Below are 26,680 nucleotides of genomic sequence, written 5' to 3' on the forward strand. Positions count from 1 at the left end.
TGTGCACACTTTTTCCCACTAACGGGTTTTCATCCTGATCAGCCAGGTCAGGCCATTGGTACTGTTCACAGAGCAACCGGATTCAGCTGCCCCATACATACAGCACTTTCAAATAAGGACAACTTTTTAAATAAGAGGCTTTATTTCTAAATACATGATCACGTGTGAAATTAGACTCCAAAGCTGGGAATGACTCCGGAAGATTTAGCTTGCTGAAACTCAGAGACACGTAAGTTATAACTGCCACTCTGGATATTTCTGGTTCATTGACCTAGAAGTAAATATTCCTTGGGAGAAATCTTAAAGGTTTGCCATATCAGTTAAAAGATGATTGCAATAATACTCTTCACAAGTCTCTGGGACAAATACCAGACTGAAAGAAGAACAAACACTTAGAGAATGTCAGCACAGATGTTAGGGGAAAAAAAAAAGAGCAGCAATACAGAAACCTGGGAAATCTTTCTATGTATACTTCTGCACTTGTTTGCTTTTTTAAAATGTATTTTTAATGCAACGTTCACAATACAATACTTGTGATATTTATTATCCTTAATCTTGGCTCAAATTAGGATACAGGCAAAGCAGTAACAACGTATATTGCTAACTCTGACAGTCCTACATTCCTAGGAAGGCATCCCGGTTCAGCAAGATGGCAGACACCAAGAACCATGACGTTGGCTCCAGCAAGCTGCCAGCAGAGCAAGCGTTAACTAACACTTATCAACCCCATCAGGCTAAAAAAACCCCACACTCAAGAAGTGAAATTCAGTAAAGCAAACAGCTAAACTGGAAAGATAAGGCAACCGGATGAAAGAATTTTGTAAAGTATTTCAAATTTTGAAAGCATTTCATACTTTGTTATTTTCCTTATGCTACAGGGAGTGATTAGCAATTGTTTGGATTGTGAATTGTTTGAAGGAAAGAAGTCAGACAGTTGTGGTCAATGGGACAGAGTCTAGTTGGAGGCCTGTATCTAGTGGAGTCCCTCAGGGGTCAGTACTGGGACCAGTACTATTGAATATATTTATCAATGACCTGGATGAGGGAACAGAGTACACTGTCAGCAAGTTTGCTGATGACACAAAACTGGGAGGAGTGGCTGACACACCAGAAGGCTGTGCTGCCATTCAGCGAGACCTGGACAGGCTGGAGAGCTGGGCAGGGAGGAACCTGATGAGGTTTAACAAGGGCAAGTGTAGGGTCCTGCTTTGCCCAGGCAAAAAGGCACCTCAGGAGCACACCGCCCTCAAATACAGGCTACAAGGCAACAACCTTGTCAGCTTGGGAAATTACACCAAGGTTGTAGACCTGCAGGTACGCAGCTTCCAAAGGGACATTACCCACTTTGGATCTGCCATGGAACTCCTTGGGACTGGAAACTTGGAAGAGGATAAACCCATCCGATGCTGGATTACCTTAGACTTTCTGCTGTATGCCCCTTATTCTCTATGGATGAATTAAGCTGAATAACTAGAGATGAATATAAAATTTTGCTGATATCAAAAAAACCTGCAAAAGCTGCCACCACCAAGGCCTTGTGCATCAACAAGTTCGGAAAGAGCCATCAGGACCTGAACACGCAGCTAGCACCAGCATCATCATCTCTGTCATCTAAGGCACTTCTGCGTTGTCTCTTTAGTCAGAGCACCCCAGCAGAGCCCGGCCATCCTACAGATGAGGTAAGAACGACCATGCCTCAAAGCATGGGAAAAGTCTACAAAAACGAAAAAAAGTAAATAAAGAAACCAAAACAAAGAACCTTACAACCAGTTTTATAACTATGATTCTGCTTTGGTTTCAGTGAACAGTTTACATTTAGCTTCCTCATTCCTGTTCTCCACACTCAGAACACATGCCAGCTGCTTTATCTGCCTAACTTTGCACAGCCTTCCCCCACACACAACAGGCAGCTAAATGCCCTGTTGCCTCTGACAATATTTTCTAGTGTAGATTGCAAAAGCAAGGCAGTGATCTTTGAGCAGATTCCACAACTGTTTGCAAAGAAAAAAAAAATAAAATCACCACCCCACAGATTTCTTAGTTCAGTGGTCTTGAAAAGAATGAACAAGATCTATTAATTAATGCGACTCAAAATCCTGAAAGAGTTCTGCTGGAAAGAAACCAAGTCCACTACAAGCATCACTCCAAGGCAGGGCTCCCCCAAAGAGCAGACCACTTCTGAGTTGGATCTCTTCTGCCTTTATTTGTCATGGAAACGCAGGACACCCTGCGGAGAAGAGCCTGCCTTGGAAAGCACAGAGTTTTAGATTTTGAAGGCTACATGAGAAATCATGAACGTCTCAAAGTGAAACGGTTCAGTTGTTAAAGGAGTAACACTGAGATGCAGACAGCATGGACTACTTAACACCCTTTATAATCATGTAAGTTGTCTCTTTTCTGCTAGGGTAGACTAAAATTATAAAAAGCTCAAGTAAAATTTTCACCATTTTAGGTTACACACAGAAATGCTTTAATTAAGTACAAATTAGTCCTAATTCCTAAACAGAGCTTTGTTTTTAAAGCGTCCAAAGTAGTGCCTATACACACCTGACAAAGCAGAACTTCACAGGCACTTCAGGCCAGCGAGAACGCAGTTACAGGTCACGTCTATTTTGGGGCAAGTGCTGGCTTCGATGCAGTTTTGTCACAAAACCAGCCAGAGCTCGCTCTATGAGCATTACCACAATTAAAGCAAAGCAGTCTCTAAGATCTTTTTAAGGTAACTTTTTAGGTAACAAAATTCATCCAAATAAACGGGGAAAGGGAAACAGAGGTACCACCCCAAACCATGCGGCGATGCGAGAAGTTTATGTTCCCAGAGCTGCAGGCGCCCCAGGGGCTGTGCTGAGCCCCCCCTCCAGCTGCAGTGGGAGCGGGGAGCTGCGAGGCGGCCGGCTGCAGGGGGCGGCCCCGACTACGGCCCCGGCGGCTGCTTCACACGCGGCAACGCAACCGACGGCAGCTGCAGGCGCTTACCCTAAATACTCGGGTTTTTCCTTGTTTTCCGCCACGTGACACCGATCTCCGGTGCTTTTGCGCGGGAATTCGGCTTTCCCAGCGCCGCCCAGCAGCTCCCGGACAGCACCGGCTCCTCCGCCGCCGGGCGGCCCCCCCCCCGGGCCCACAGCCCGGTGCCCACCCCGCCAGCCCGTCTGCCCGCGGAGCCGGGGCTTCCCAACCCCCCCCCGCCCCGGTACTCACGGCCTTGTCGGCTCTCCCGGCCGCCCTGGATCCCGCGGCCCTGTCGGCGGCCGAGGCGGCCCCGGAGCGCGTCCAGACGCGGCGGCTGCTGAGCGAGGGGGGCTCCAAGGAGATGAACTCGGAGCTGGAGTCCATGAGGTCGAAGGGGGGGCGGCGGCGGCGGCTGTCGCGGGCGGCCGGGCCGGGCGGGCGGCCGGCGCTGCTCCGCAGGACCACCATGGCGGGGCAGGGAGCGCCCCGGCCCTGCACCCGATTCAGCCGCTACCGGTTGCCGCCCTCGCCCCAGATCCCTCCGCCTCGCCGCCTCCCTTCCGCCTGCCTCGGGGCCGCTGCCCGCCCCGGCGGAGGCCTCGCGCTGCGCTCCGCCCCGCTCTCCCCGCGGCCGCTTTTCCCTCCAGCAGTTAGTCCCGGCCCGGGCGGCGGAGGGACACGTGCTGCGCTGCGGCCTTTCGATATTTTTGGCGCGTAAAAGTTGGAGAAGGTTGTTTTACCGGCCTAGGATTGGCTCGGCGGCGCACGTTCCGCCCGCCCCTCCGCCGCTTCCCGCCGGCAGGGGGCGGGGCCGCCGGCCTTGCCGGGGCCGCCGCTTAAAGCGGCCGCGCCGTCGTATGGGAGCGCGGCCTCTTGTCCCTCCGCCCCACCGCCTGAGGATCCCCGGCGGGAGAGGCCGCGCTCTCTGTACCGCCGCCCCGGCCGCTGCTCTGGCGGTGCCCGCGGAGCGCCCGAGGCCAGCCCGGATGGCGGCCCCGCAGCGCGGCCGCGTTTCCCCGGGGAAGGCGTAGCCGGTGGCTCCCGCCGCGCCCGGCACTTCCTGCGCCGCCCTCACCCCCCACCCCCGCCGAGGCCGGCTATGGCGCGGCCGGCGGCCGCCTACGAGGCGGCGGTGCCGCCCCGCCCCGCCTGCGCCTACACCAGCTGCTACTGGTAAGGGACGCCCGGGCCGGGGCGGTGCGCGGGGCAGGCAGGAGCCGGGGGCAGATGCCCCCTCCCCGGGAGGCAGCGGCAGCCGTAGGCGATAACGGCGCGTTGCGCCGGCCCGCGCCCCGGCCGGGGGGGGGGCCTTATCTCAACCAGCTGCGTGTCGCGCAGAGCCCTTGGCCACGAGCGGAGTTCGCGCCGGGCGACTTCCCAGCAGGCCTGGGCTCTGGGCTGGCCTGTGTTCGCTGGAAGTGCGGTGGGGGGGAAAGCAAATAACCAACCCTTGTGTCTTACAGTGAAGAAAATGTTTGGAAACTTTGTGATTACATCAGGAGTCGGGATCAGTACCCTTTGGAAGAATTTTATGCGGTTTTCATATCCAATGATAGGAGAATGGTGAGTCGGTGAGATGTGAGCTGAGTGCAGCCGTGGGGAGATTGGGGCCCTCGGACTGCAGCCCGGTGTAGGTGGGACACGGGCCCAGGGCTTTAGACCAGATCCTGACACAGTGAGACACAGGCCGGCCATTTCAACCATAGCCCGGCATTGGTGAGACACGGGCCGGGCGTTTCAACCACAGCCCGGCGTTGGTGGGACACGGGCCGGGCATTTCAGCCGCAGCCCAACCCCTAAGTGGGACATGGTCCAGAACCCTCTTGACGCTCGCTTGGGCTCAGGGGCATGCAGACCATGCTGTGTGAGGTCCTCTGGTTGTCCAGTGCGTTCAGGACCATGGGAAGAGGCATGGTGTCCCTGTGAGGTGTGGGCTTAATTCTTCCCTGTAATCTGTCAGTTAGGAGAATGATTATATTCTGTGGTCCAGAAGAGTATCTCCAACTTCATGCTCCTGAAAGATACCAACTAGAGAAAATTTTCTGACTACAGCACAGATGTAGGCTGGTGAAGTGGATAGGTTAGTGAAGAACTAACCGGTTAACCTAAAATTAATGTGTATTAATCTGAAAGGTTTTATTCACTGAAGATTTATTCACATAAAACTTTCAGATTCCACTCTGGAAACAGAAATCAGGACATGAAGATGAGCCTGTTGTGTGGGTAAGGCATTCTGTTCTCTCTCTCAATAATTTTGAGTGCATGCTTCTGTAGTTGATAGGTGCAGCATCAGACATGGGCAATGTCAGCCATCTTCACTGTGACAAACTGTTATGTATATGTTCCATCTGAACATAAAGAAACGCCTTTTTACTGTGAGGGTGATGGAGCACGGGAGCAGGTTGTCCAGAGAGGTTGTGGAGTCTCCACCCTTGGAGATACTCAAAAGATGTCTGGACACAGCCCTGGTCAGCTGGCTTTAGGTGTCCTTGCTTGAGCGGGGGCTTGGGCCAGATGACCTCCAGAGGTCCCTTCCAGCCTCAGCCATTCTGTAGTTTTGTATTAATATTTGTTATTCTTTTACAACCGGTTCTATGAAGAGCCTAAATCTGGTGCTCCTTTTTACCATTCATAGTAAATTAACAGCGAGACAGTCGCTAAAATCTGCAGGTGACAAACCTAAACATTTTTAAGAGTACATGAGACTTGTGAACATTGTTATCTGGATCTTTTTGAGGCTACCAGCTTTGTAGTATTATAAGTACAAGTCTGTACTTGTAAGTAGATGGATAAAAATACCCATTGTCAGCCTGACAGAAGATAGAAAAATATAAGCAATATAGCTATTCAGGTGTCAGCAATCAAACTGACTCATAAATGGTGGCTTTGGAGTGTCATTTGATCAATTAGTGTAATTCAGTAATTGCCACTTCAGAAATCCTTTCAAATAAGCATCGTTACAGAGTTCTTTCAGTTATCTGGTGTGGAAAAAACTCTTACTTCTTGTGGCAATTTCTGTTTCTGTAGTTCTGCAAGATAATCTGGAAACTTCTGAAGTTCTGTGATTTCTGAGTTATTCCTTCTCTCCAAGAATATTGGTATATTTATAGTACAAAAAAGGTTTAGTTGAAAAAGAGATCCAAGTGTTATGAAGATGATCTAAAAAGGAATAGGAGAGTCAGGACAGGCCACCGCAGAATATTGATTTCTCATAAAAATTCATGGATCGAAAGGTGTCTTAACTTCAAAGTTTCAGTGGATTGTAGGATATGTAAAGCTTGTAGTTAATTTTTCTTATATTCAATTTTTCTTATATTCTGTAACAGATTCTTCTAAATACTGTTGCCTGCAGTTGTGTGTGTGTATTGGTCTGGCAAAGTAGCTTGCACAAATCTTTTTTGTTCCACTCCCTTTGTGGTTTCGTTTAATATTGAAAGTGTCAAAAGACGGTGCTTCAAACTCCTTTTGTGAGTGGATTTAATGTAAGCTTTAGTAAGCTGTTAACAGCTACCTTCAGGTTAATTTTGGAAAACAGCAGCGTACTTACCTGACACCTAACAGAAGTAACTCCAATTTCTCCAACCCTCCACCACGCCTATGTTTCTTACAAGTTAAGGAGTAAAACTGCACCTCATAACCCAAGGGTCAAGACAAAATGGTTACCTTGAAAAACTGTGATATAGTACCCAGAGGCATTTTTTCCCTGCTTCAAGAGCTACTACAGGAGTTCATCTTACTCCTACAGTCCTCGCGATCCGAGCTCTTTGCTGCTTGTTCAGTTACATGCCGGTTTTGCAGGTGCTTCGGGCAGCTAAACCCTCAGCACTCAAATTCCCAGCCTGTGTTACTGCAACAGGTACAACATCTCTTATTAGAAGAGATCACCAGATTATTTTAGTGTTAAGCTATCATCATATATTGTTGAGAGCTTTTATTTAGGGCTGGGTCTAAACCAAAAATGCTTATCCTGCTCGATTTTTGTGTTTTGGTGTGGGACATGAAAGAGATTTTCTGTTTTCTTGGCAGTAGCATACACTGTAGTTTAGCTGTCCAGGCTTAAATCAAAGGAAGCTGCAAAGGAATGGGGAGAATGCCAAGGTGTCTTGAAAGGCACAATGGGCAAGACAGGTGTTGGGGAATCTCTCTTCTGGTGCTAGAAATGTTACAGGCTTAATACTTCAAGGGCAGAAAGCAGGATTTAAAGAAAGGATCTCTAGCTTCTGCTTTTAGGAGGCATTTTTTTTCACCCCCTTTGCCAGTTTCTTGCTAACAGCTGTTTAACTAATGCATTTATCCTTCCCAGGACTACCATGTTATTCTACTCCACGTTTCCAGCGGGGAGCAGAACTTCATTTATGATCTTGACACAGTGTTGCCGTTTCCGTGTCCTTTTGACACCTACAGTATGGAGGCCTTTAGGTTGGATGACAGCCTTCGTCCAGAGTTTCACAGGTGATGACCCAGAATATAAAGACCGTGAATGTGATTTCATGAAATCAAAGTTGAAGTTCTCGTTGTGGATGTGTAGTGACAGAGGTTTTTTGCTGTGCTCCAGTAAAATAAACGTGCTGTGTTAATTTTTCTAAAGCTCTTTACCTTAGTCATCAAAAGCCCTTTTCTTACCTGCTGTAGTTTCTTGTTAACTAGTTAACTGCTTGGCACAATATTGCCTGTTTGTGTATTTAATGAAATTAATGCTCCTTGATGGGAGGAAGGGGCTCTTGTTCTGAGTGGCTAATGCAGTATTGTATACATGCATCTTTCGATACAATTTTGCATTATTATTTAGGAAAATCAGAATGATTCCAGCAGATTTGTACTTGAAGACGTTTGCTTCGGACAGATCTCATATGAAAGATGCGAATGGGAAATGGCAGAAACCCCCTCCTTTATACCCTTGCATTGAAACTGCAGGTAAGCTACCAGAGCTCGTTTTTCCTCCTTACAGTGTTGAATGACATCATCCAAGATGCACACAGGAAATAAATATGCTTCCATAACATGTGTCCAGAAGCACATCCAGCTCGCTTATTATTTCGTATGGAAAAAAAAAACAAACGGGGCTATGAAGCATTTGGCACTTACTTTTCTGAGCATGTGAAGTCTTGCCTGCCTGCTGGCATTTGCCATTGTCAAACACTAATTACTGGTCTTCATAAACTGGGCAGAGAATGAGAGGTGGTAAGTAGTACTGTTCTCCCCTTACAGCAGGGAACTGAAGGAGAGAGGCCAAATAACTTGCTTAGGGGTCACAAGGTGAATTTTTAACACACTGGTTATACCACACTTTAGCCGGCAGGTCCCGTCCTGTCAGAGCAAATTATTTTGACAGGAGGAAGTTTTCTGCTCAGCGGGTTGGGTTTGCCTGTGCAAGATGTTTGAGGTTTCTCTACCAGGTGAATGGACCTGAGGACACTTTTAAGGCAAACTGGCAAGTCAGCTAATTTTTCCACAAGCCCTAAGCCTCTTTTAAGTGATTGTCTAGATAATAGCCTCTGAGCTAAGCAGAGAGAGAAGTAAAGACTTGCCATCTCTTCTATTCTGTAGAGCTTGGTAAACCATTCTTATCACACAACACTTCAGCTTATTCTACTCACGTGTTTGGCACGCTGGCTAGCATTTGCCATGTGTTTGTTTGTTCTCTCATTTTCTTCCCAGATGGAGAAAAGCATGGTGAAGTTTTGCTTTGAAAGAGTTTTCATGTTATTGCTCTGAATGTTTGGTTTGTTGCTTTTTCAGTAATGCAGTACTGCTATGTGTTTATGTTAGAGAAGGCAGGATCAAAGAAACATGTTTTGTGTTTAGGTCCAAGTTTATTGTGGATTTAAGTTGCTGGGAAGTTAATTCTCAATCTTTGCTTTGGCTTCTAAGGAAGCTTGGTGTTTCACACGAGTAGAAATGAGTTATGAATGTGGGCAGGAGCGCAGATGGAGTCTTCATTATGCAGCTTTAGGTGTTTTCTAGGCAATCCAGGTTATGAAGCACTTTAAATTCTGTGCCTTGGTCCTTACCTCCAGTAAAAGTTTTGTACAAGGGTAGTGTAGCGAGTGGAGAGTGCCTGAACTGCAGTTCACAGTTCACTGTTAGCTGGAGCCTCCTAGGTGCCGAGGACATTTGCCTGTGGAAACCTTATTGTTGTGATAGTTGAGAGCTAATGAAAAGTGTGAGGAATATAGATTAGGCCAGACCAGGAAGGTGAAAAAATTCTACTCTAATCAGAAGAGTAGAAAACATAACTTGTGGACAGTAAGTTAGAGACTGACTCAAACAGTTGCAGACATGTACATGTACCTCCAGCTGTGGTGAATAATGGCTGCAAACCCTGTAACTCTCCCCTTATCTGTCTTGCTTGGCTGAGCTTTACCTCACTGATGAGCAGCAGCCACATGGTCTGAACCAACCTTCAGGTTGTCTCTGATGTTGGTAGATAGCGAAAGATACACAGATCTTCGTTCTTCTCATGCCTTATTTCTTTGCTCTGTTCCGTGCCATGCTGAAAGAAACATCCATTGGTCATCCAGTCCAACACCTGCCCAAAACAGGTTCCTTAGGGCTCTGTCCAGTCTAATCTTAAAAACCTCCAGGGATGGAGATTCCACCACCTTTCTGGGCAATCTCTTCCAATACTTGACAGTTGTCATGGTAAAAAAAAAATAAAACCCAAATTCCTAGTATGTAATCAGAATTTCCCATGTTCCAACTTGCTTTTTTTTTGCTGCTTGTCCTGTTGCCAGGCTCCTCCAGGAATGCTCTGGCTCCATCTTCTTTGTGTCCCCTGATCAGGTAGATCTGGACACCAGTGAGGTCTCCCCTTCATCTTCTCTGTTTAAGACTCAACAGGTCCAGTTGTCCTGTTGAGCCTCTCCTTGAATATCATGTTCTTCCACCTCAAACAACTTGATGTTCCTTTTCTGGGCTCACTCCAGTATGTCAGTGTTTTGGGTTTTTGATTGGTTTCTTTTTGTGTACTGAGGAGCTCCAAACTGGACAACTGGACACAGTATCCCAGTTCTGTGCTGATGCGCTCTGGTCTCCTAGTCAGTTGGCTGAATGTTGCAGATGAAAGAAACTGGTTACCCTGCACCCACTGAAGGTGGAAGGTCAATCACAAGGTAGCTTCAAGATCTGGGTCAGAACAGGAATAGATTGTATTGGATCTGGACATCTAGTTCAAGTTGCCTTTCATTCAGTTCCAGTTTCTCTAGTTTTATTTTTTGCCTTCCCTGTATTCACTTGAGCTGTCTTACAACGCTGTGTTCTTCAAGGTGCACAGTGTGTAAGTCAGTGGGGTGTCTGGGTTGTAGTGTTGTGGAACAAGCTTTAACTTCTAGCTGAATGTAAGTCCTGTGCTTCAGTGATGCGGTTCTGTAGATGAGCGTGTGTCCCACGGGCCACCATACAGATTTGGAAAGCATTGCTGTCAATGAGTGGAACTGGTAATTCTCTTCCTTCGGAGGCTGGTAAAGTAACGTCGCAGCACAGTTTTATAAGGCATAAAAGCACCTTATTTTAAACTTGATGAAAAACCGGGTGGCAGACCTTTTGTTATCGTAAAAGAGCCTGGGGTATTAATTTTCACGTCCATGCCAAATTCCATTGCAGATAACTGTTTTCTCCCTGCCATTTCACTTAGATAGGGTACTCTGCTTTCTGTGTTAGTTTGTGTTTGCGTAAGATTAAATTGCTTACATATTTCATGTAAGGTGCTGCAATTTAATGGCTGACAGAATTGACCACATATTGTTTTAGTATCAATTTATTTGTGAGGCACATCTAGATCAGAGCATTGTTATTATTTTCTTGCCGTCATTTAGAGTGGCTAAATTCCTAAGCTCTTGAGAAGATTTCAAAAGTATGCAAGGTTTTTATGTTACTTGTGTTTGCTGTATGTTGTCTTTGATGTTAAACAAATGTTTGAAGACTGAAAAAATACAATAAAAATGTGTCAGTCTTTTTTTGATGTATGAGCATTGTGCTGTTAGAAAGAAACGTGCCCATGAACTCTTGGTATTTAAAGATAATCAGCAGTGCGGTACTGTTGTGTTGATACAATTTGCTATGTGTTAAAGCATGTTAGTTACATTTATATACACCGCTCTTCTTATCCCACTTGGTTTTAAAGCTTTCAGTAAACTTAAAAAGACAAGAATGTTTGTTCTTGGTACTAAAATATTGCCTCTTCCAGAAAAAGCAGCTGTAAAGCCTGAATATAGCACTCTGGAAAAAGAAATTCCATAGTATCTAAGCCAGATGTGAGCTAAGTAGGACCATTGGTAGGATAACGTAATTACCCAGTGTGGAGCTAGAACAGGATACTGGGACCAGTGATCCTTTTTTATGAAATATACCAGGAAACATTAATGACCATGAAATTCCTTTTGGAATTTAATCAAGGAATTTCTCTCTGTAACAAATTAAGCATATTTTTTTCCTGCTACTAACTCAAAAGGAATAATTCTTAAACTGTATTTGTGCTGTTCATGGGGTTGCAAAATAAACCTTCTAAAATAAGCTTATCTTGAGTCATAAATTCCAGGCCATGCTTAAAAAAAAAAATGAAGCTGGAACTGGGTGATTTTTTTTTTTTTTTAAAGAACCTTAGCATCATTTTTTTAAGAAACAACCAAACCAACCAACTAACCAAAAAAACCTCAAACTCCTCAATATCTCGTCAGAACTCACGTGCTAAGCATTAGCCCTTTGCAACCGTCTCTGCTCTCGCTGTTTCCCAGAGCCTCTGTGTCCCCTATTGGCATTGCTCTGGCCTCTGTTCCGCCCTGCTGCGGTGCAGGCCAGGAGGAGCTGGCTAACCCAACTGGGTGCACGGGGCTTTCTCACCCAGCCCCGTCCTCAACGCTGAAATAAGCGTGCACGAGCTGCAGTGGATTCCTCTGGTCCCACCTGATTGCCTCTGTTTGCCTCCTGTTGAAAGAAAACAGGGGTGAGTCTGGTATTTTGTTCAGATAATAAACATTAAGAAGGTACGATGTGGGACACAGATTCATCATTCTAGGGCTGGTGAGCCCAGCCTGGCGTTTTCTTTTAAGTCTTCTCTCTAAGAATTAATGAGGTCTGATCCTGCTTAGTTGTAAGTCCTGGTGAGATCAGCTCTCCTTACTGCAAGCCTGTGTAAAACAGAGCTTGCACAGTGCATTTTAAAATTACTCAGAACAGATGGTCTTACGGCTTATATACAACTGTTAGCATCAGCTCTAACGCTGAAAAGCATTGGTTTGGATTTCAGTTCTCCCAAGGTGTTTGGTAGCACACTGGCAGGATTGATTTGTAAAAACTTTTTGTTCTTTTTATTATTATTAAAATCCCTGGTAGTCATAATGATGGAGTTTTACTTGTTTGGGTTTTACTTGTTTGGGTTTTTTTGTTTTGAAGAGCATGAATAGGGCAGCTGAGGAATTCTGGAGGCACTGTGTATGACACATCTATGTAACAGGAAAGCTACTAGACAGAGGCCAGGCAGGTGTCTGCAGTTTCTTTTTGATCTCCTCTCTGAGGTGGTGGTAGGATCCTAGTGAAGGCGAAAAAGATGCCTTGATACGGATATAAGTAGCTCACATGGCCATCATGGGAACCTTCTCCTGCTCTCATTTGAGAATAAAACTCCAGTTGAGCTTTTGTGGAAGAATCAAGTCAGAATAGAGCCGGTAAAAGTACATCTAAGCATAGAAGTATTTAAATTCTGTGAGTGGCTTATTGAAATTACACCATTTTCTGTGGAAGATAATTTAAGGTGACCAGCTTTGTTTTACACCGAGATGGACCAGGATGATTTGCACAGTCAGTTGTGTCTCGGCTGTGGGGACAGCACCTTCCAGCTGAGTGTTTTAACAGCCTTTCCTGCTCTGCCTGCAAAAAAACTTCTCTCCTTGCTCAGGCAAGGGAGAGGGATCTGAGGAGAACTGTAAACACCTACGCAAGTGCCTGAAGAGCCCAACTTTGTAAGTATTTTAGATGCCCCCAAGGTTAGGCAGTAGCAGAGCTGATCTTGGAGGCTTTGTTGGACTTGCTCACCTTTAGCAGCCCTTCAGCTGCTTTCTAACTACTGTTGGCTGAAGCCACAAGGATCACGGCTGACAATGCCATCTGGTAGTGTGTGGCCTTTTATTTCGTCCCTGCTTGGGGAAAAAAGCGTCAGACTTGATTACAGTAGTAAAATTATGCAAGAATCCCAGAATGTACCAGCTAGGTCTCATTGACAGTGCATGTGTGTAACAAAGTGGGTTTGGTCAAAGAGGAAGATGAGCTCTGAGCATGCACAAATGCAAGCTAGTATAATAGCCACAGCACCTGAGGAGGGCTGCAAGTGTAATGTAATCTTAAAAAAAACCAAAAAACTTCTGCTGCTCTTGACCTTGTAGAAATGTTATATAAAGCATGTTCCTCCTTGCTTTTGTGGAGAAATCCTCTTGGTTTGTCAACTGTAGCATCCAGATGTCTCTCTTGTAAAAATTCTCCTGTTTGTTACTCTTTATCTGCTTCAGGAGGAGGACTTTGTGGTGTTCTCGTGCATTTTTGCAGAGCCATTTCCTAAAGCTGCCAGGTCTGACATAACATGCGTGGCATTCAGATACAGCACGTGGGTAAGAAGAGTGGCATAGAGAGCCACTTACCTCCTGAACGGGATAAAACGGGAGGCCTCACTGTGTTTTTCCTGTGGAGAGCTCTCATACTGCTTCAGTGCCATCTGCCGACCAGTTCTTGGACCATCCGCTCTTCACAGGAGTGTTCTTGTTCGCTTTGTTAAAACAATTTTTCATTTCACTGAACTTCTCTGACGGACTGCGTTATGCTCTGCCACGCTCCTTCTGAATTTAAGGGAATATTTCACTTCCTGCAGACATTGTGACAGCAGCTTCCAAGTTGGTAACAACAGCAGCTGTGTTTGGAACTCTACTGGAACAATGCCCTTTGGGCTGCTTTACCGTTCATGGAACAGTTTTATGAAATTATTATTCTCCTATGCTCAGTGCACATAAAGCAGAGGATTATTTTATCTTTCAAATCTTAAACTATATGAAGGATCACATTAATTTTAAAACAAAAGCATGTGGGAGGAAAAGACAAGTTGGGAACTGGAAAACAGGTTTACCAGTCTACCGGCAAGCAAGAGCTGTTATCCACCGCTAATTGTTCTTGAGCTACAACAGCAAATTGCTGCACTTGTGCTATTTTAAATCCCCATATAGTCAGGCAGAAATGGGTCCTGTTCTGCCAGACTCGCTTCAGCAGTAGGGAGATGCTTGGCTGAACGTAAGGTTTTTCAGTGGGCCGAGCCCAAAGAGGTTAACAAGAGCTAGGGGACAGACCTCGAAAGTGGTGAGAGCTGGGATTAGGCAAATCACAAAGCCGTGCCATGGTGTAGATGTGGTGCAAACAGGGCTTCGGGGGCTGGATTATGGCTGGGACTCCTGGGCGTGGGATTCCTGAATGTTGCCTTCCCTTCCTCGCTTATGCTGTCCATAATGGTAAGCCTAATTACACAAGCTTTTTGCAGCTGAAGCAAATTCCATCCTATGGATTTTCTAATCCATTCATTAGAGCCTACTCTTGTTTGGTTCTTAATCCTTAAATGTGCACATGAATCATCCATGTTAAAATAAATACTTAAATATAGCAGGAAAGCTATAACAGTAAATCCAGTGGCTCTCCCACTCTGTTCTTTAAACTCATTCTCTTCCAGTTTGTTTTTTTTTTTTTAATGGGCATTTAAAAAGATTATTTGCGCAGATCACCAGTGAGAACATAAAACAACAAGTCCACAGATGTTTGTAGTCAGAGCTGAAAGGCTGAGGAATGGGAAACCTCTGATCAGCATGGTTCTGAGTCAGCAAAGTTTGTACCAGGCCAGCTCCAGAAAAAGGATACATAAGGCACCTAAACCCAAAACTCCACACCGGCACTTTGCCCTGAGCTCTCTGGGATCCATGAACGAGTCAGAATGGTTTCTACCTCTCCTGCAGGAGTCTGAGCAAATCCAACTCCTGGCAAAGAGCAGTCATGGTTACTTTTCTCCTGAAGCTGTGGCAGTTAACCTTTTCTCCCTCTGACTTCGTTCAGTGGTTCAGGATTCAAAAAAAAAAGAAGTTTGCTCCCAGCCTGGGTTTGTGCCCTTCTTTGCCTGAGCATCCCTGTAGGCTACGGGCTGGGTTGTGTCAGATGTTTTCCTCTGGTCTGCGCATTCTGGCCTTGCAGCGGGCCGGTGGACAGCAAGGACAGCAAGGACAAAGTTCAGGGCTGGAGAGGGAGGAAATACAGAGCAAATGCTGTACCCTGGGGAGTAACAGGCTGTAGATTTGCCAAGGGGCTAATCACATCTGAGAGACACGAAGCAACTTCCGACTGCTGCTCTGATCCAGTTCCTCTGCAGTCTGTGCAACAGCTGACTCAGCTGACTTTGGTTCAGAAATAATGGGGGAGTAATATCTCCCCGCTTTTGAGTATTCACGTTTGTGTGACTGCAGGAGGACTACCAGCACCTGTTGCATTGCAGTTCCCTGTGTCGGTTGTTATTTGCGCTCCAGTTCTCTGACACGGCTCAACCGTTCTAGGCTGCTGTTGCAGGGAAAATCTTACTCTTTCCTAAACATAGTAGTTTCTAGTGACTAAGGGTGCTTACTGATCCGGTAATGTGATTATTGCCATGGGCAGAGAGAGGGATCAGGGGCAAAAGCAGCACTTCAGAGACTGGAAATAGGCGTTTTTGTAGCACTGTACAATTTGAGGATCTATGTGCTATGAACCTTCGCTGTTTTGAATTGAACTGTCAAAGATGGTTTTTAGGGCATGATCTTGATAGATGTATACCTGTGCTACAGAAGCTGCCTCAGGAACTTAAATTTTTCCCTTTTCTGGTCGTTTTTTAGACTCCAAGATGAACTTGGATGATTTCATCAGTATGAATCCCAAAGTGGGATGGGGCTCAGTTTTCCCCCTTCCGGACTTTGTGCATCGATTTGGCAGACAGGCTGATTACAGCTATTCCTTGGAAGAACAGTGACGTGAACAAAGAAGTTCTCCCTGCTTCTGTTTTGAGTGGGTGTATTTTGTTTTGCTGCTCTTACATTGTATTTATGGTTTACATTTCTGTACATGGAATAAATATTTGGGAAAATAGAATACCCAATAAGAAATATCATGAACTGAATAAAAACTTTTATTTTCATTATGTAAGTATGAACTTGCTTTTTCATGTCAAATCAAAGGCGGACATCCCACCATAAGCATATTACTTTTCCATATATGGTGTCCAAATTGAAAAGAGCATTTACATGCGGTAAGAAAACCTTTTGGGAAAATACATGCATAAAATGCTCAACAACGTAGCTAAAATTGCTGTGTTGCCACATTTCAGAAGTGAGATACAGTATATTTTCTTTATGTTGTGATTTCTATCGCTTAAGATAGTGCATCTTAATTTAGTCACTATTATCAATTAGGCCTTATTTAGCCTAAAGATCAGACCCACAAAGGGAACGTAGATTGGTGGTACAATCTTGAACTCCCAGGCACTATGTAAAACCAGGTAAGTATCTAGGTTTCTTGCTGTATGAGGGGAGAATTAAATGCCTGTAATTTCAGTTAAACTGTTCTAGTGCTGACAGTTGCTGGAAGATGCAGTTGCTTTTGCTTCTTACACTGACTGTGCGTTCTCACCTGCCCCCGTGAGCTCACACTTGGCATTTGTCCGGCCCCGTGGTAATCCAGGGTAGGAAGCTAAACCAACAGAAAAAAGTTGGGTTTTTTTTCTGCCTCTCAGCTCCTTGAACTGGCTTGCCATGAGGTCAGACAGCTGCTCTTGCTGGTATAAGGAAATCAGCAGGGACATATGGTTGGGGGGAAGGGAATGAGAAAGCCTTCTCCGTACAGGGTCACTTGCTGCTGAATTTCCTTAGAGGTGATATCAAGCTTGCAGGGGAACCCAGGAAAGCCTTCATGGTGATTGGGGGTTTGAAGCAAAGTCTCCCATGTCTTAGAGTGCCCTAAAAACAGTCTGAGATGGGGTACTTAGTTCTCTGGTTTTGGACCTGTTCTACTTTAGGTACTATCGTATCACAGACTGATAGAATAATTCAGGTTAGGAGGATCAGGCGGTCTCTAGTCCAATCTCCTGTTCAAATCAGGTCAGACCAGGCTGCTCAGGGCTTTATCCAGTCAGGCCTTGGAAACCTACTGGGATTGAGACTGCAATAAATATTTGCGATGGACTTCAGCCTTGGTGAGGAAAAGCACAGCAATGGTTTTAAGTATTAAGGGATCATTTTATTTGTAAGTACAGAAAAATGTAAAAACTTCAAAGACACTTACATGTACATTTCTGTTATATAGGTGTATTGTTCTATATATACTGTATTACTGTATCTCACATCAGTTCCAGAGAATTTACTCAGCACGCTAACCGCAGAGACAGACCGTTGAACAACTGTGGGATTGACTCGCCTCATCCAGACACCTCTTTTTCTGTGTTGTAAGGGCTGGCTGAATGTAGAAACTTGCACCTTCTGTGCTGCCAGATGCAGCTCAGCTGGTTGCCTGTGCAGAGCGGCTGCTACCACACGGATTCCTTGGGTAGCAGCACAGGCTGCGGATAGGAGGCCGGGTGTCGAGGCACTCGTCTGCAGAGCAGGAGAGTTGATCTGTAATTTCTGTCTCTGAACGAGCTTGACCAGAAGAGATCGAGATGATGGAGCTTGGGATTCCTGATAAATGGTGCTCAGAGCTCTCCTGAGAGGGGGCAGCTCTGGATTTAACCAGATACGCCCGTGTAAAAGGTCTGATTTATCAGTGTTTGGATGACATGGCAGCTCTTTCTGCATGATGCTGGTGTGGCAGGCATGATTTGAATGAGGGAAGATGTTACTTACTATTTTTTAAGTGATATCAAGTGTGGTTGTGAATGTGCACAGCAGCAGAGGTTTGCCTGCTGAGCTCTATATAGATGCTAACTCAGTGCCCAGGGCATCGCATGCACTGCCGAGGTTAGACACTAGCAGAACTGAGAATTTAAAGATCCATGGTGTAGATGAACGGGTTATGTTAAGCACTTTTTAACCTTCAAGTAAGTGATTGAATCTCCTATACACAGAGTTCCTGTGCATTGCTCAACAGACCCTTTAAGTTGCTGCAGAACACTAGGTTCTCATCCTTCCCTACTTGAGAACATTAGGTTCTTATCCCTTCCTACTTGATTTAAATACTGAGCTGCCATCCTCAGCTGGGTTTTGGCACCTGATGCACTCCCTTTAGTGAGGCTCAGACACAAGAATTTGCCTGGTTTAGTCTAGTTTCAGGATCGAGGCTGTTAAGGAGAACAGTCACAACCATGATTTGGAATATACAAGTTTTAAAAAAAAAATCAGTGTGAAGAAACAGTCCTTTTTAATCATTCTGAACAAGATACTTAATTTTACATGTAGCAGGCTGGGTGTGTGTGATGATAGCTCTTCTATAATTAACAATCTTTTTGTAGCTTTTGTAAAAAGTTGTCATTCCAGAGGGTTAGATAAAAACCAGGGAATTATTTAAGTCAGTACTGAGGATGTTGATATTGTGGTGCTGTTTCTGCAGCCCTCCAAGCCTGGTGGCATTTCATCACCATTTCAGAAGGTGTGCTGTCAGAAAGCCAGAATTCAGGAATACACCAAGTGCTCATTTAGGGCCCCAAATAAGAGGATGAGCTACTTGCTTCACCATGATTAGCAGAGACCAGCCCTTTTCCTAATGCTGATTAACCCTGGTGCCCCATCAGAGGCACTCGGTGAATTCTCTCCCCTCTTTGCTCCTTTCTCTCTCCAGTTCACCCTCGTCCTGACTGTTGTGGGGAACTTGCTGCGTTTAACCTTTCTGCTGTCGCCTCAGACTGACGCATGAGGTGGCCCCACGACGGTTCACTCACTGAGCACCACGGTAAGCTGCGGACAGAAAAGCCAAGTCTGGTGAGGACCACTTTGCCGAGCGCTTGCAGAAGCAGCACGTGCCAGTCAGAAGTACAAGCAAAGAACTGCCACTGTAAAGCTGATGGCAAGGAGGCAGCTGCACTGCCAGACATCACTAGTTATCAGCTCTCTGATCACTGATGTGTTTAAACACATAAGATGCAAGCGGCTTTCTACCACGGGTGTACATACGTATGGGGTACGCTGTACGGCAGAGCACGACTCGATGGTCCTCAGGTACAGCTCCAAGCTGGGCGGTACAGCCCCAAGCTGGCTGGTACAGCCACCCAACCGAAGTGGTGCTCTAGGGAGAGCCTCACTCCTTGATGCAGGGGAGCTGGGCTCGTGCTACGACGGGATATGAAATAATACGGAAGCTCTGACATTCCCGCAGGGCCGATTTGCTGGGGTGCACTGGCACAGCCGGATCCGCGCGGGCTCGCCTACACTCCATGCTGTCGAGAGCCCTTGAGACTTTCAGTCTTCGAATGTGTCCAGCCCAAAGACGTGCTGCTTATTCACTTTCAGTACAATGATCTCTAGTGCAGGTTAGCTTTCCCTTCCCTTTCAGCCTTCTCTACCTTGTCCTTTCCCACAGTGAAGTCTGGCTGTTGTCCGGTTATTACGGTATTTATGTGCTGAGAGCTCCTAAGTGGTGGCTTTTTGGACTAGGTCATGCTTGAGTCAAGCACTGAACAAAGCAAGAAACCCCCCTGCCCCAGGTCAGTTACTCACAATCCCACGGTCTCCCAGCTTCTGTGTTCTGTTGGCCAATGCTTTTTCTTCTAGACATCGTAGGGCAAGACCCTGATAGGCTCATACTCATAATGGGGGGACATCCTCTTGCCTCCATCAGGCTATTGATGCAGTAAGCTGCAGCATGAGATAGGACTCCCACGTCTCCTGCCTTTTTCTCTTCTTTGCTACTGCATTTTAGTTAGGAATATAGTTTATAGATAACTAACCTCTTTTATTCGCCTGTTTGGGGCTTTAGATTAAAAAAATGCTGTTTTTTCTGGCACGCACTTTCTTGGTCAGTGCATTTTTGCAAACTTAACAACACATGACTAGGTCTGTCTTGAGAAAATACCATTTCTCAGTTGGCCAGCAGAGAGAGCAGTCAGCATTCGGTGGACGTGTGGGTTGGGATGCTTGGCCAGAGGCTCTCTCCTGCACGCTCGGCCCTGACAGTAGCTGTTACAGCTCAAAAAAAAATAATTCTGACAGCAGTGCAGAGCTGATCCCTATCTTGCAAGGTTGTGGCTAATGGGTTACGTGTTGCCTTTGGCTGCCTGAGTCTCTAAGGTCAGTGCAAGTCCTTCCTGCGCATCAAGGGCTGTATGGCAGCATTGTCAAAGCACCTACCGATCCTTGGGGCTCTGTTCAGCATTCACAATCCCTACCAAAATGGGTGTGTGACACCTTAGAATATAAGACTAATTGCTTTGCTATCAATTTATGGACTTCAGAAGCTAAATTTAGATACCTGGGGTGCTGCAATCTGATCTACGCTATTAAGGAGGCAGGGAGGCACCGGGTGCATTTGTATGAATCAGAGTCCAGGATGAGAGCCCTGGTTGGGACATTTTGACCTGTGTGGCCTCCTCACCCCCTCATCGTGCAGCCAGACCCTCATGCGTGCTCTGAAGCCCTGTTGCTCTCCAAACTTCTACTGTAAAATGGCCATCTCTGTGGTCCGCTTTTCTTGTGTTAGAATGACCTAGGTACAATTTTTCTCGTTTTACATAGTTTTTTCCCCTGCAAACACAGGTTGTAGACCTGAGAAAGCTGTACCAGGGAATAGGAAGGAGATGTGATAATCCCACCACGTCCTTGCAGTAGTCACAGTTGCCTCCCACCGGGTGCATTGCAGAACCATTACCGAGACACCATTCATGACCCAGGTGGTGGCTGTCCCCTGTGCCTGGCACGAGGCACGCTGCTGGAGGGGAGGACCTGCAAAGCATCGCTTCACACGTCACCCAGCTGAGCAGATGGCTGCAGGTTTGGTGGGGCTGCCCTCCTATGACACTTTGGATTCACAGGCTTGGAGAATCTCATCTCCTCTCGAGGTGAAACCTGTCTGGACATCTGTGTCTCTTCAGGTAATTACCTACTCGGAAATTTGAGGGAGGAAATACCGGTGATTTTCTTCTCCCTTCTGGCTTCCTCCTTATGCAGGAGTTGGCCCAGCTGAGGCCAAGGTTAATGAAGCATACCCAGGGAGTGAGTGTCTGGAGACATCTGCTCAGGTTTGCTCAGCAGCTGCGTGCAGCCTTCCCCATGGAGCTGGGCTCTCAGTGAAGGTTTTCATTTGTGATCATGGAGTCAGAACCGAAGCACCCCATACAAATGCAGCCTTTCAGCAAGTTAAGTGCAGCTGCAGTAGTGGTTCTGGAAAATCTCTCCAGTTTGACCTAAGATAAACAAATAAGGTTGCTTAAGTGTCCTCAATGTTTCCTTATACTTACAGTAGGAAATACCTTGGATACTGAGGGCAGCTAAACCAAATCTTACTTAGTTATCGAAAGTCTCTGGCAAGTCCCAGAGTTTCTGAGTGAGCTAAGCCTCTTCCTAGGCATGAGGAACACTGAGCTTCATTTTATAGTGATAAAAATAAGCATTCAAAGGACCTGAGCTGTGAACTGTCACTCACAAAGTCCGAGTGAAGCGGCATTATTCACCTGAAGCTCATTTCGAGTGTCTGGTGCTGGTGCAGAGGCAGATGAGCAGGGTGTTTCTGACGCGCTGGATTCCTGACATTGTATTACTTAAAAGCAGGAAATGCTTATTTGGCCTGGTTCAGTGTCATACCGGCCTTCCCATGCAAGGCTATATCTGGAACCCAAACACTGCAATAAGGCAAGAATCATTATATGTTATTTTTTTTTTAAACGGCCTACACAGTAAGAAGATGGTAGTTATCTCAGCCTTCCCTTCTTTTTAGTATGCAATTGTGGTGGCGTGCTTCCCACCGTCTCAGCTTGGCTGCTGAAATGGCAGCGCACCAGCTCCGTGCTTGGAGCCATCCCGAGAAAACATTCTGCTGTGGCTTTTAACCATTTAGCTGTAAAGCTCCCTCCGCTTCCACCGTTTCTAACTGCTGGGGTGAAGCAAGGGTTTCCAGTTGTTTATAGTGTGTAACCAGTTCGGCTATTTATACTGTACTCATCACAGAGCACTTTGCTGTATGAAATGGTCACAGTTATATTTATACCAGTACAAAAAACTAAAAGTCATCACAAATCGAGGAGGCAATATTCAGAGTATTTTTTCCTTGCTACATGATGCTGCTTCTTCGGCAATTCAAACTTCTGTCAGGCAAAGTCATGCTCCTGGGAAGAAAATACAGCCTGCTGTAGGTCAGGAATCCCACCAGCATTTATCTGTGCTTGTGCTTCTGTCTTGCATGAAGTAAATGCGACTATTTAGTAAAGTACTTCTACCAGCTGCTGCCTTGGTAAGAATATGCAGTGCTGCCAGCAAAGTCCATAGAGTTGTCTTAGTAAAGGTGAAAGCAGAGTTTGATCCACTCTGCCAGAGGTACTAAAAATACCTTTTAATATTCTACGGTATGTATCTGGCCCAGAGTTGTTTTCAAATGCATTGTTCCATGGAGTTTCTACAAAGTAAACAGAGCCCAACCAGCTCGGGCCTGAGATGCACAATAGCCAGCGCTGGGAAGGGCTGCGGGGGTCCAGCCTTTCTCCTGGCTGGGGGGGCACCAGCACAGCACTCTGCCCGCCTTGTTCCCAGCAGCAGGTTGGGAAGAAGGCACCTGGAGGAAATTTGCAGTGCCCTGCCTGCCACTTTGTCAGAGGTGTTTTACTGGGAAGATTGTTTCCTTAATCCTTGTTCTCATTTAATTTACTTCATAATTATTAAACAAAAAAAGCCCGGGTTGGGTGTTTCTGAGACCTGAAAGGCCAAGTGAGGGGCCTTGTTCCCAGCAAGGACCCACACACAGTCCCAGCAGCCCCTGCTCGCAAGCCTCTCCAGCTCACACCGTGCATGGGGATCGGATCCATGTACGGAGGCAAAAAGCCAGCCTCCTCCGAGCCGCTGCCAAAGGCTGCATGAGCAGGGGTGAAGCAGTCGCCCTCCCCGATGGCTGCAGAGCCCAAGTCAAACCTTTCTGCTGATGCTCTCTGTGGCCTCGCTGCTTTGAACTGCTGCAGAAATCCATGGCTGTGGAATGGCTCAGCCCAACCCTGGCCGCTCGGGCGCAGGTCCCCAGCCCTTGCCAGGGACCATGGTGTCCCCACTGCTGCCTCCCTGCAGGGACAATGCAGGCAGTGGAGGTGGCAGGACATTTCCACACCACTGAGGATTCTTGCTGGGTTTGCAGAAATCCTCAGAAATGGGGATTATTTGTGCTCATTCAACAAGCAAATGTCCTGGCTTAGCACGTGGAGTCCACAGCAAAAACCCAGACGTGGAACTTGTCCAGCGTTGAGGACATCTGAGGACCAACATGTGACAAAGGCAGATGTGTGGGGTCCAAATGAGGCGTTACCATCTTCACTGTCACTTGGTGACATCTGAGATGGCATCGTTGTACCTCGCAGTAGGTCCTCTGCTGTGTCTGCATAATGCAGTAGAGCCTGCTCCCAAATAACTTTATAACTACTTCTTGCTGCTGCTTAATGCTGTTTGGAGAATGATCCATGGAGCTCCAGTGGTACAGCCATCAGCATGGCTGGATTAGCAAGTGGAAGCTTTGTTTCGAGCTTTCTGTAATAAAATACCTCTGTGCTGTGGCATGCAGTCTAGCTAGGGTTTCACTGCCCACTTAAGAAAATGAGGGCAAAGGGTGATTAAATATTAAGTGGGATGCAAGATCCCAGCTGATGCAGTTTGTCTGGTAACCTGAGGACGTGCTGGAGGTAAAAGTGGCTTCCTGAGATACCTGAGAGGGTAGTACAGCAACCCATCCTGGCCAGCAAGAGGAGCTTTGGGGTTCCAGGTTCCTCCACCAGTTTCCAATGCCAAGAGACCTCAGGGCTAACGCGTGCTCATGGAGAAGGACCAAAATGAGGACCCTTGGAATATCTGTATCCTTTTCTATTCAGATTTCCACCTCCTCCATAAATCAAACACAGTTTCTGGCTGCGTTAGACTGCCAAGCAGGCTATACTTACATCAGGCAGAATATATTCATGAAAAAAAGAAAAGAGGTTTGTGATCAGTGCAGAAACATTCCTTCCCCACCACAGGATGAGCCATGTCCTAAAGCCTCTCCTACAAGCAAAGCTGCTGCTGCTAAGAAAATGATCGACCTTCCTTACACTACAGAGCAAGGCTTCTGAAAGATACCTTTTGTTAATTGTGTGGCTGTACGTCTGTGTGCCTCTAGGCGTCTGTATATAGGCAGGTTCTTTCACAGCAGCACGTTTTGTGGGGTATATCGGCTCCTGTGCTTGCTAAGCTCACCTCAGCATTAGCAATGAGCAGCATTCAGTTATATCCTCACCGCTCCCGTTAGCAGCTGGCTCTTCCCGAAGAGGACCCACACCTTGTCTGCTGCTTACAACGGGTGTAAGGGCTGTGAGGGCTCCTGCCCTGCTCCCTCCCTTGCTGGCACGAGCATGGGCGAGTAAATCTGGGTAAACTGAGGCCCTTTCCTTTCTGTTGGCTCTTAGGCCAACATTTTACTGCACTCCTAGTGATTTCGCCTCCCATCATCCCCCCTCCCTTCCCATACTCTCTTGGAAACATTTAAAGATTCATTTTTTTTCTGATATAAGTTGTGCCAAAGCTTGGTTCCTTTAGGAAGACAAACTGGCAGTGGAAACATTGACAACTATACAGGCAAATATTGTATTGCTTAAAAAACTTTATTTAGATTGCTCCATTGCAGGGGGAGATGGTTGTTTGCTGGTTTGTTTGTTTGTTTGTTTTCTTTTTGGATGGTGCTAAAGATGTCATAAAATTAGCTCCAGTATTATTCCAGTGATTTGTACACTTCATACTCATGTGCTTTCATAATGAAAAGCAACCATGATAAAATGCAAATAAACAGTCCTGAGGAGGACCTAATCCCTTTCCGCCATGCTCCCAGCAGCCACCGAAGCCAGTGGGGGTCCCAGGAGGGCAGGAGCAGCAGAGCCCAGGCTCAGCAGCTCAGAGGATCCTTGGGAAGGCTTTGTTGCTCTGCCATGGGGATATTAATGTTTCTGGTCAGCTGACAGCATGTGCGGCGAGCGTAAACATTTGACTCCAGCAAAGAGTTGCAGGCGAGGGAGGCAAGTTGTGCCCGAGACAAACAGGGTCCCCACGAGAGCACCCAGCGGGGCAAGGGCTGTCTCCAGGGGATGGCAGTAGAATTGGGTGCGAGGGCCCGCAGCACCCTCAGGGAGAAGCGGGCATGGGCAGAGGGAGATTAACCATCAGTGGGAGGACAGCGGTTTTCCAGCGGAGCAGGGTGCTCGCCCGGTGCCTCTGCAGCCTCCTGGGGCTCTGGGCTGCTGGCTTGTCCAGGGGCCTTGGGGGTGTTGACAATGGCTTGAAAATACACCATTGGGGGCACATGAGGGGTCAGAGGGAAGAGCTCAGAAGCAGTATTGAAGATGCTTGCAGTACCGCTTTTGATTGTGGTGTGTTTTCCATCCAAACAGCAGCCACTTTGCAGGGGCGGGGGCGGGGGGGGGGGGGGGGAGATAAGTGGGTAAAGTGCACCCAGGCATCTGCTTTCCAGCTCTTTCTGAGCAGAGCAGCTGTCCGCACTACTTCAGGCTTAATTTGTACTCTGGGTTCATTGCAACAGTTTTTTAAAATTGGGCTTTTACCCTGTAAGCGGTATCACTGGGGTCAGCGAGCCTTCGGGCTCTTACTTTCCTAAGCGCCAAGAGAAGGAATTTTGCATTTTTGCAGTCTCTAATTCAAATAAAGACTAAATAACTTTGTAAATATTAAAAGACCTTGAGGCCTTAGGCAGCCTGAGGAGAAGGGGTGTAAGGTGCTGTAACACCCAGGGGTGTTACAAACCTGCTCTGCCTGGCCCCATGTGCCAGAGGACGGGTGGCACATGGTGGCTTCTTTCTTGCAGCTACCGCACATGCGTGTGCACGTGTGTGAAGCTCGGCAACTCAGACTTTTTCCTTCTGAATGTTCAGCATAATTGGGGAATAATAAAATGCAACTTTTCCGCAGCAGCCAGAGGAAACAAGTTACTGCCTGGGTGTAGCTGAGGGCACAGTCTGGCTCTTTATTTTCTGTGAAATAATTCCCATGAGGCCTTGTGGAATCCCAGCTTTTTTGTTTTTTTTTTTTCTTCTAATTTTTCTACTTCCTTAAACTTTCCAAAATACTGTGCTGTAACATATTTTCCCCAGTCACATGTGTTAGAGAGGAGAGAAAAGGTTAAATTCTCCTTTCGTACTATAATGTAATTCATTTCCTGTTTTTCACAACTGTCTAGACAAAGATCTAACGAGCATTAACCCTGAATCCTACCATTGGGTTAAAAGTAGAGGCTTTAAATATAAAAGTATGTGGTAAGAGAAAGATTGTAGGTTTCTACCTACCACCAGGAGCCAGCTCTTTTAAAGGAGAACCATTTAATTGTCTATAAGCAAGGAAAAAGAAAACCCAAATAAAATTACCTCAGTTTCAGAGGTTTAAAAAGGTTCCTGGTTGCTTTATATACACCAGCAGCAACACAGGCGCTGCTGAGCTGTGACACAGATAGGTTGATTCCTCTTCAGGAGTTATATTTATCTGGATTTACACCTCCAGCTATATCCAAAAAAGAAATAATAAATTCCACTTCAGCAAGA

The 26,680-nt window shown here is 46.4% G+C and overlaps 2 protein-coding genes across 3 annotated transcripts in view; one reads left to right on the forward strand and one right to left on the reverse strand.

The window, feature by feature from the left end:
- Nucleotides 1-3,420, reverse strand: part of ATAD2 (ATPase family AAA domain containing 2) — a 36,387-nt gene extending 32,967 nt beyond the window's left edge. Inside the window, exon 1 of the mRNA XM_086466218.1 lies at nucleotides 3,202-3,420. Coding sequence (XP_086322344.1) covers nucleotides 3,202-3,420 — 219 coding nt within the window. The remainder of the gene's footprint in view (nucleotides 1-3,201) is intronic.
- A 631-nt stretch (nucleotides 3,421-4,051) lies between these two features.
- NTAQ1 (N-terminal glutamine amidase 1) lies at nucleotides 4,052-18,785 on the forward strand. 2 transcript variants are annotated; one of them, XM_086465649.1, is made up of 7 exons: nucleotides 4,052-4,125; nucleotides 4,416-4,515; nucleotides 5,125-5,175; nucleotides 7,256-7,404; nucleotides 7,742-7,866; nucleotides 15,834-16,002; nucleotides 18,763-18,785. In XM_086465649.1, the coding sequence occupies exons 1-6, from the start codon at nucleotides 4,052-4,054 to the stop codon at nucleotides 15,965-15,967; spliced, it is 633 nt and encodes a 210-aa protein (XP_086321775.1). In that variant the 3' UTR covers nucleotides 15,968-16,002; nucleotides 18,763-18,785. The 2 variants fall into 2 exon arrangements, with proteins under 2 accessions (XP_086321775.1, XP_086321774.1); XM_086465648.1 differs by lacking the exon at nucleotides 18,763-18,785 and having other exon boundaries at nucleotides 15,834-16,135.
- The last annotated feature ends 7,895 nt before the right edge of the window (nucleotides 18,786-26,680 follow it).

The sequence above is a fragment of the Leptosomus discolor genome, chromosome 5 (genome assembly GCF_034619465.1).
Source record: "Leptosomus discolor isolate bLepDis1 chromosome 5, bLepDis1.hap2, whole genome shotgun sequence".
NCBI classification, from domain to species: Eukaryota; Metazoa; Chordata; class Aves; order Leptosomiformes; family Leptosomidae; genus Leptosomus; species Leptosomus discolor.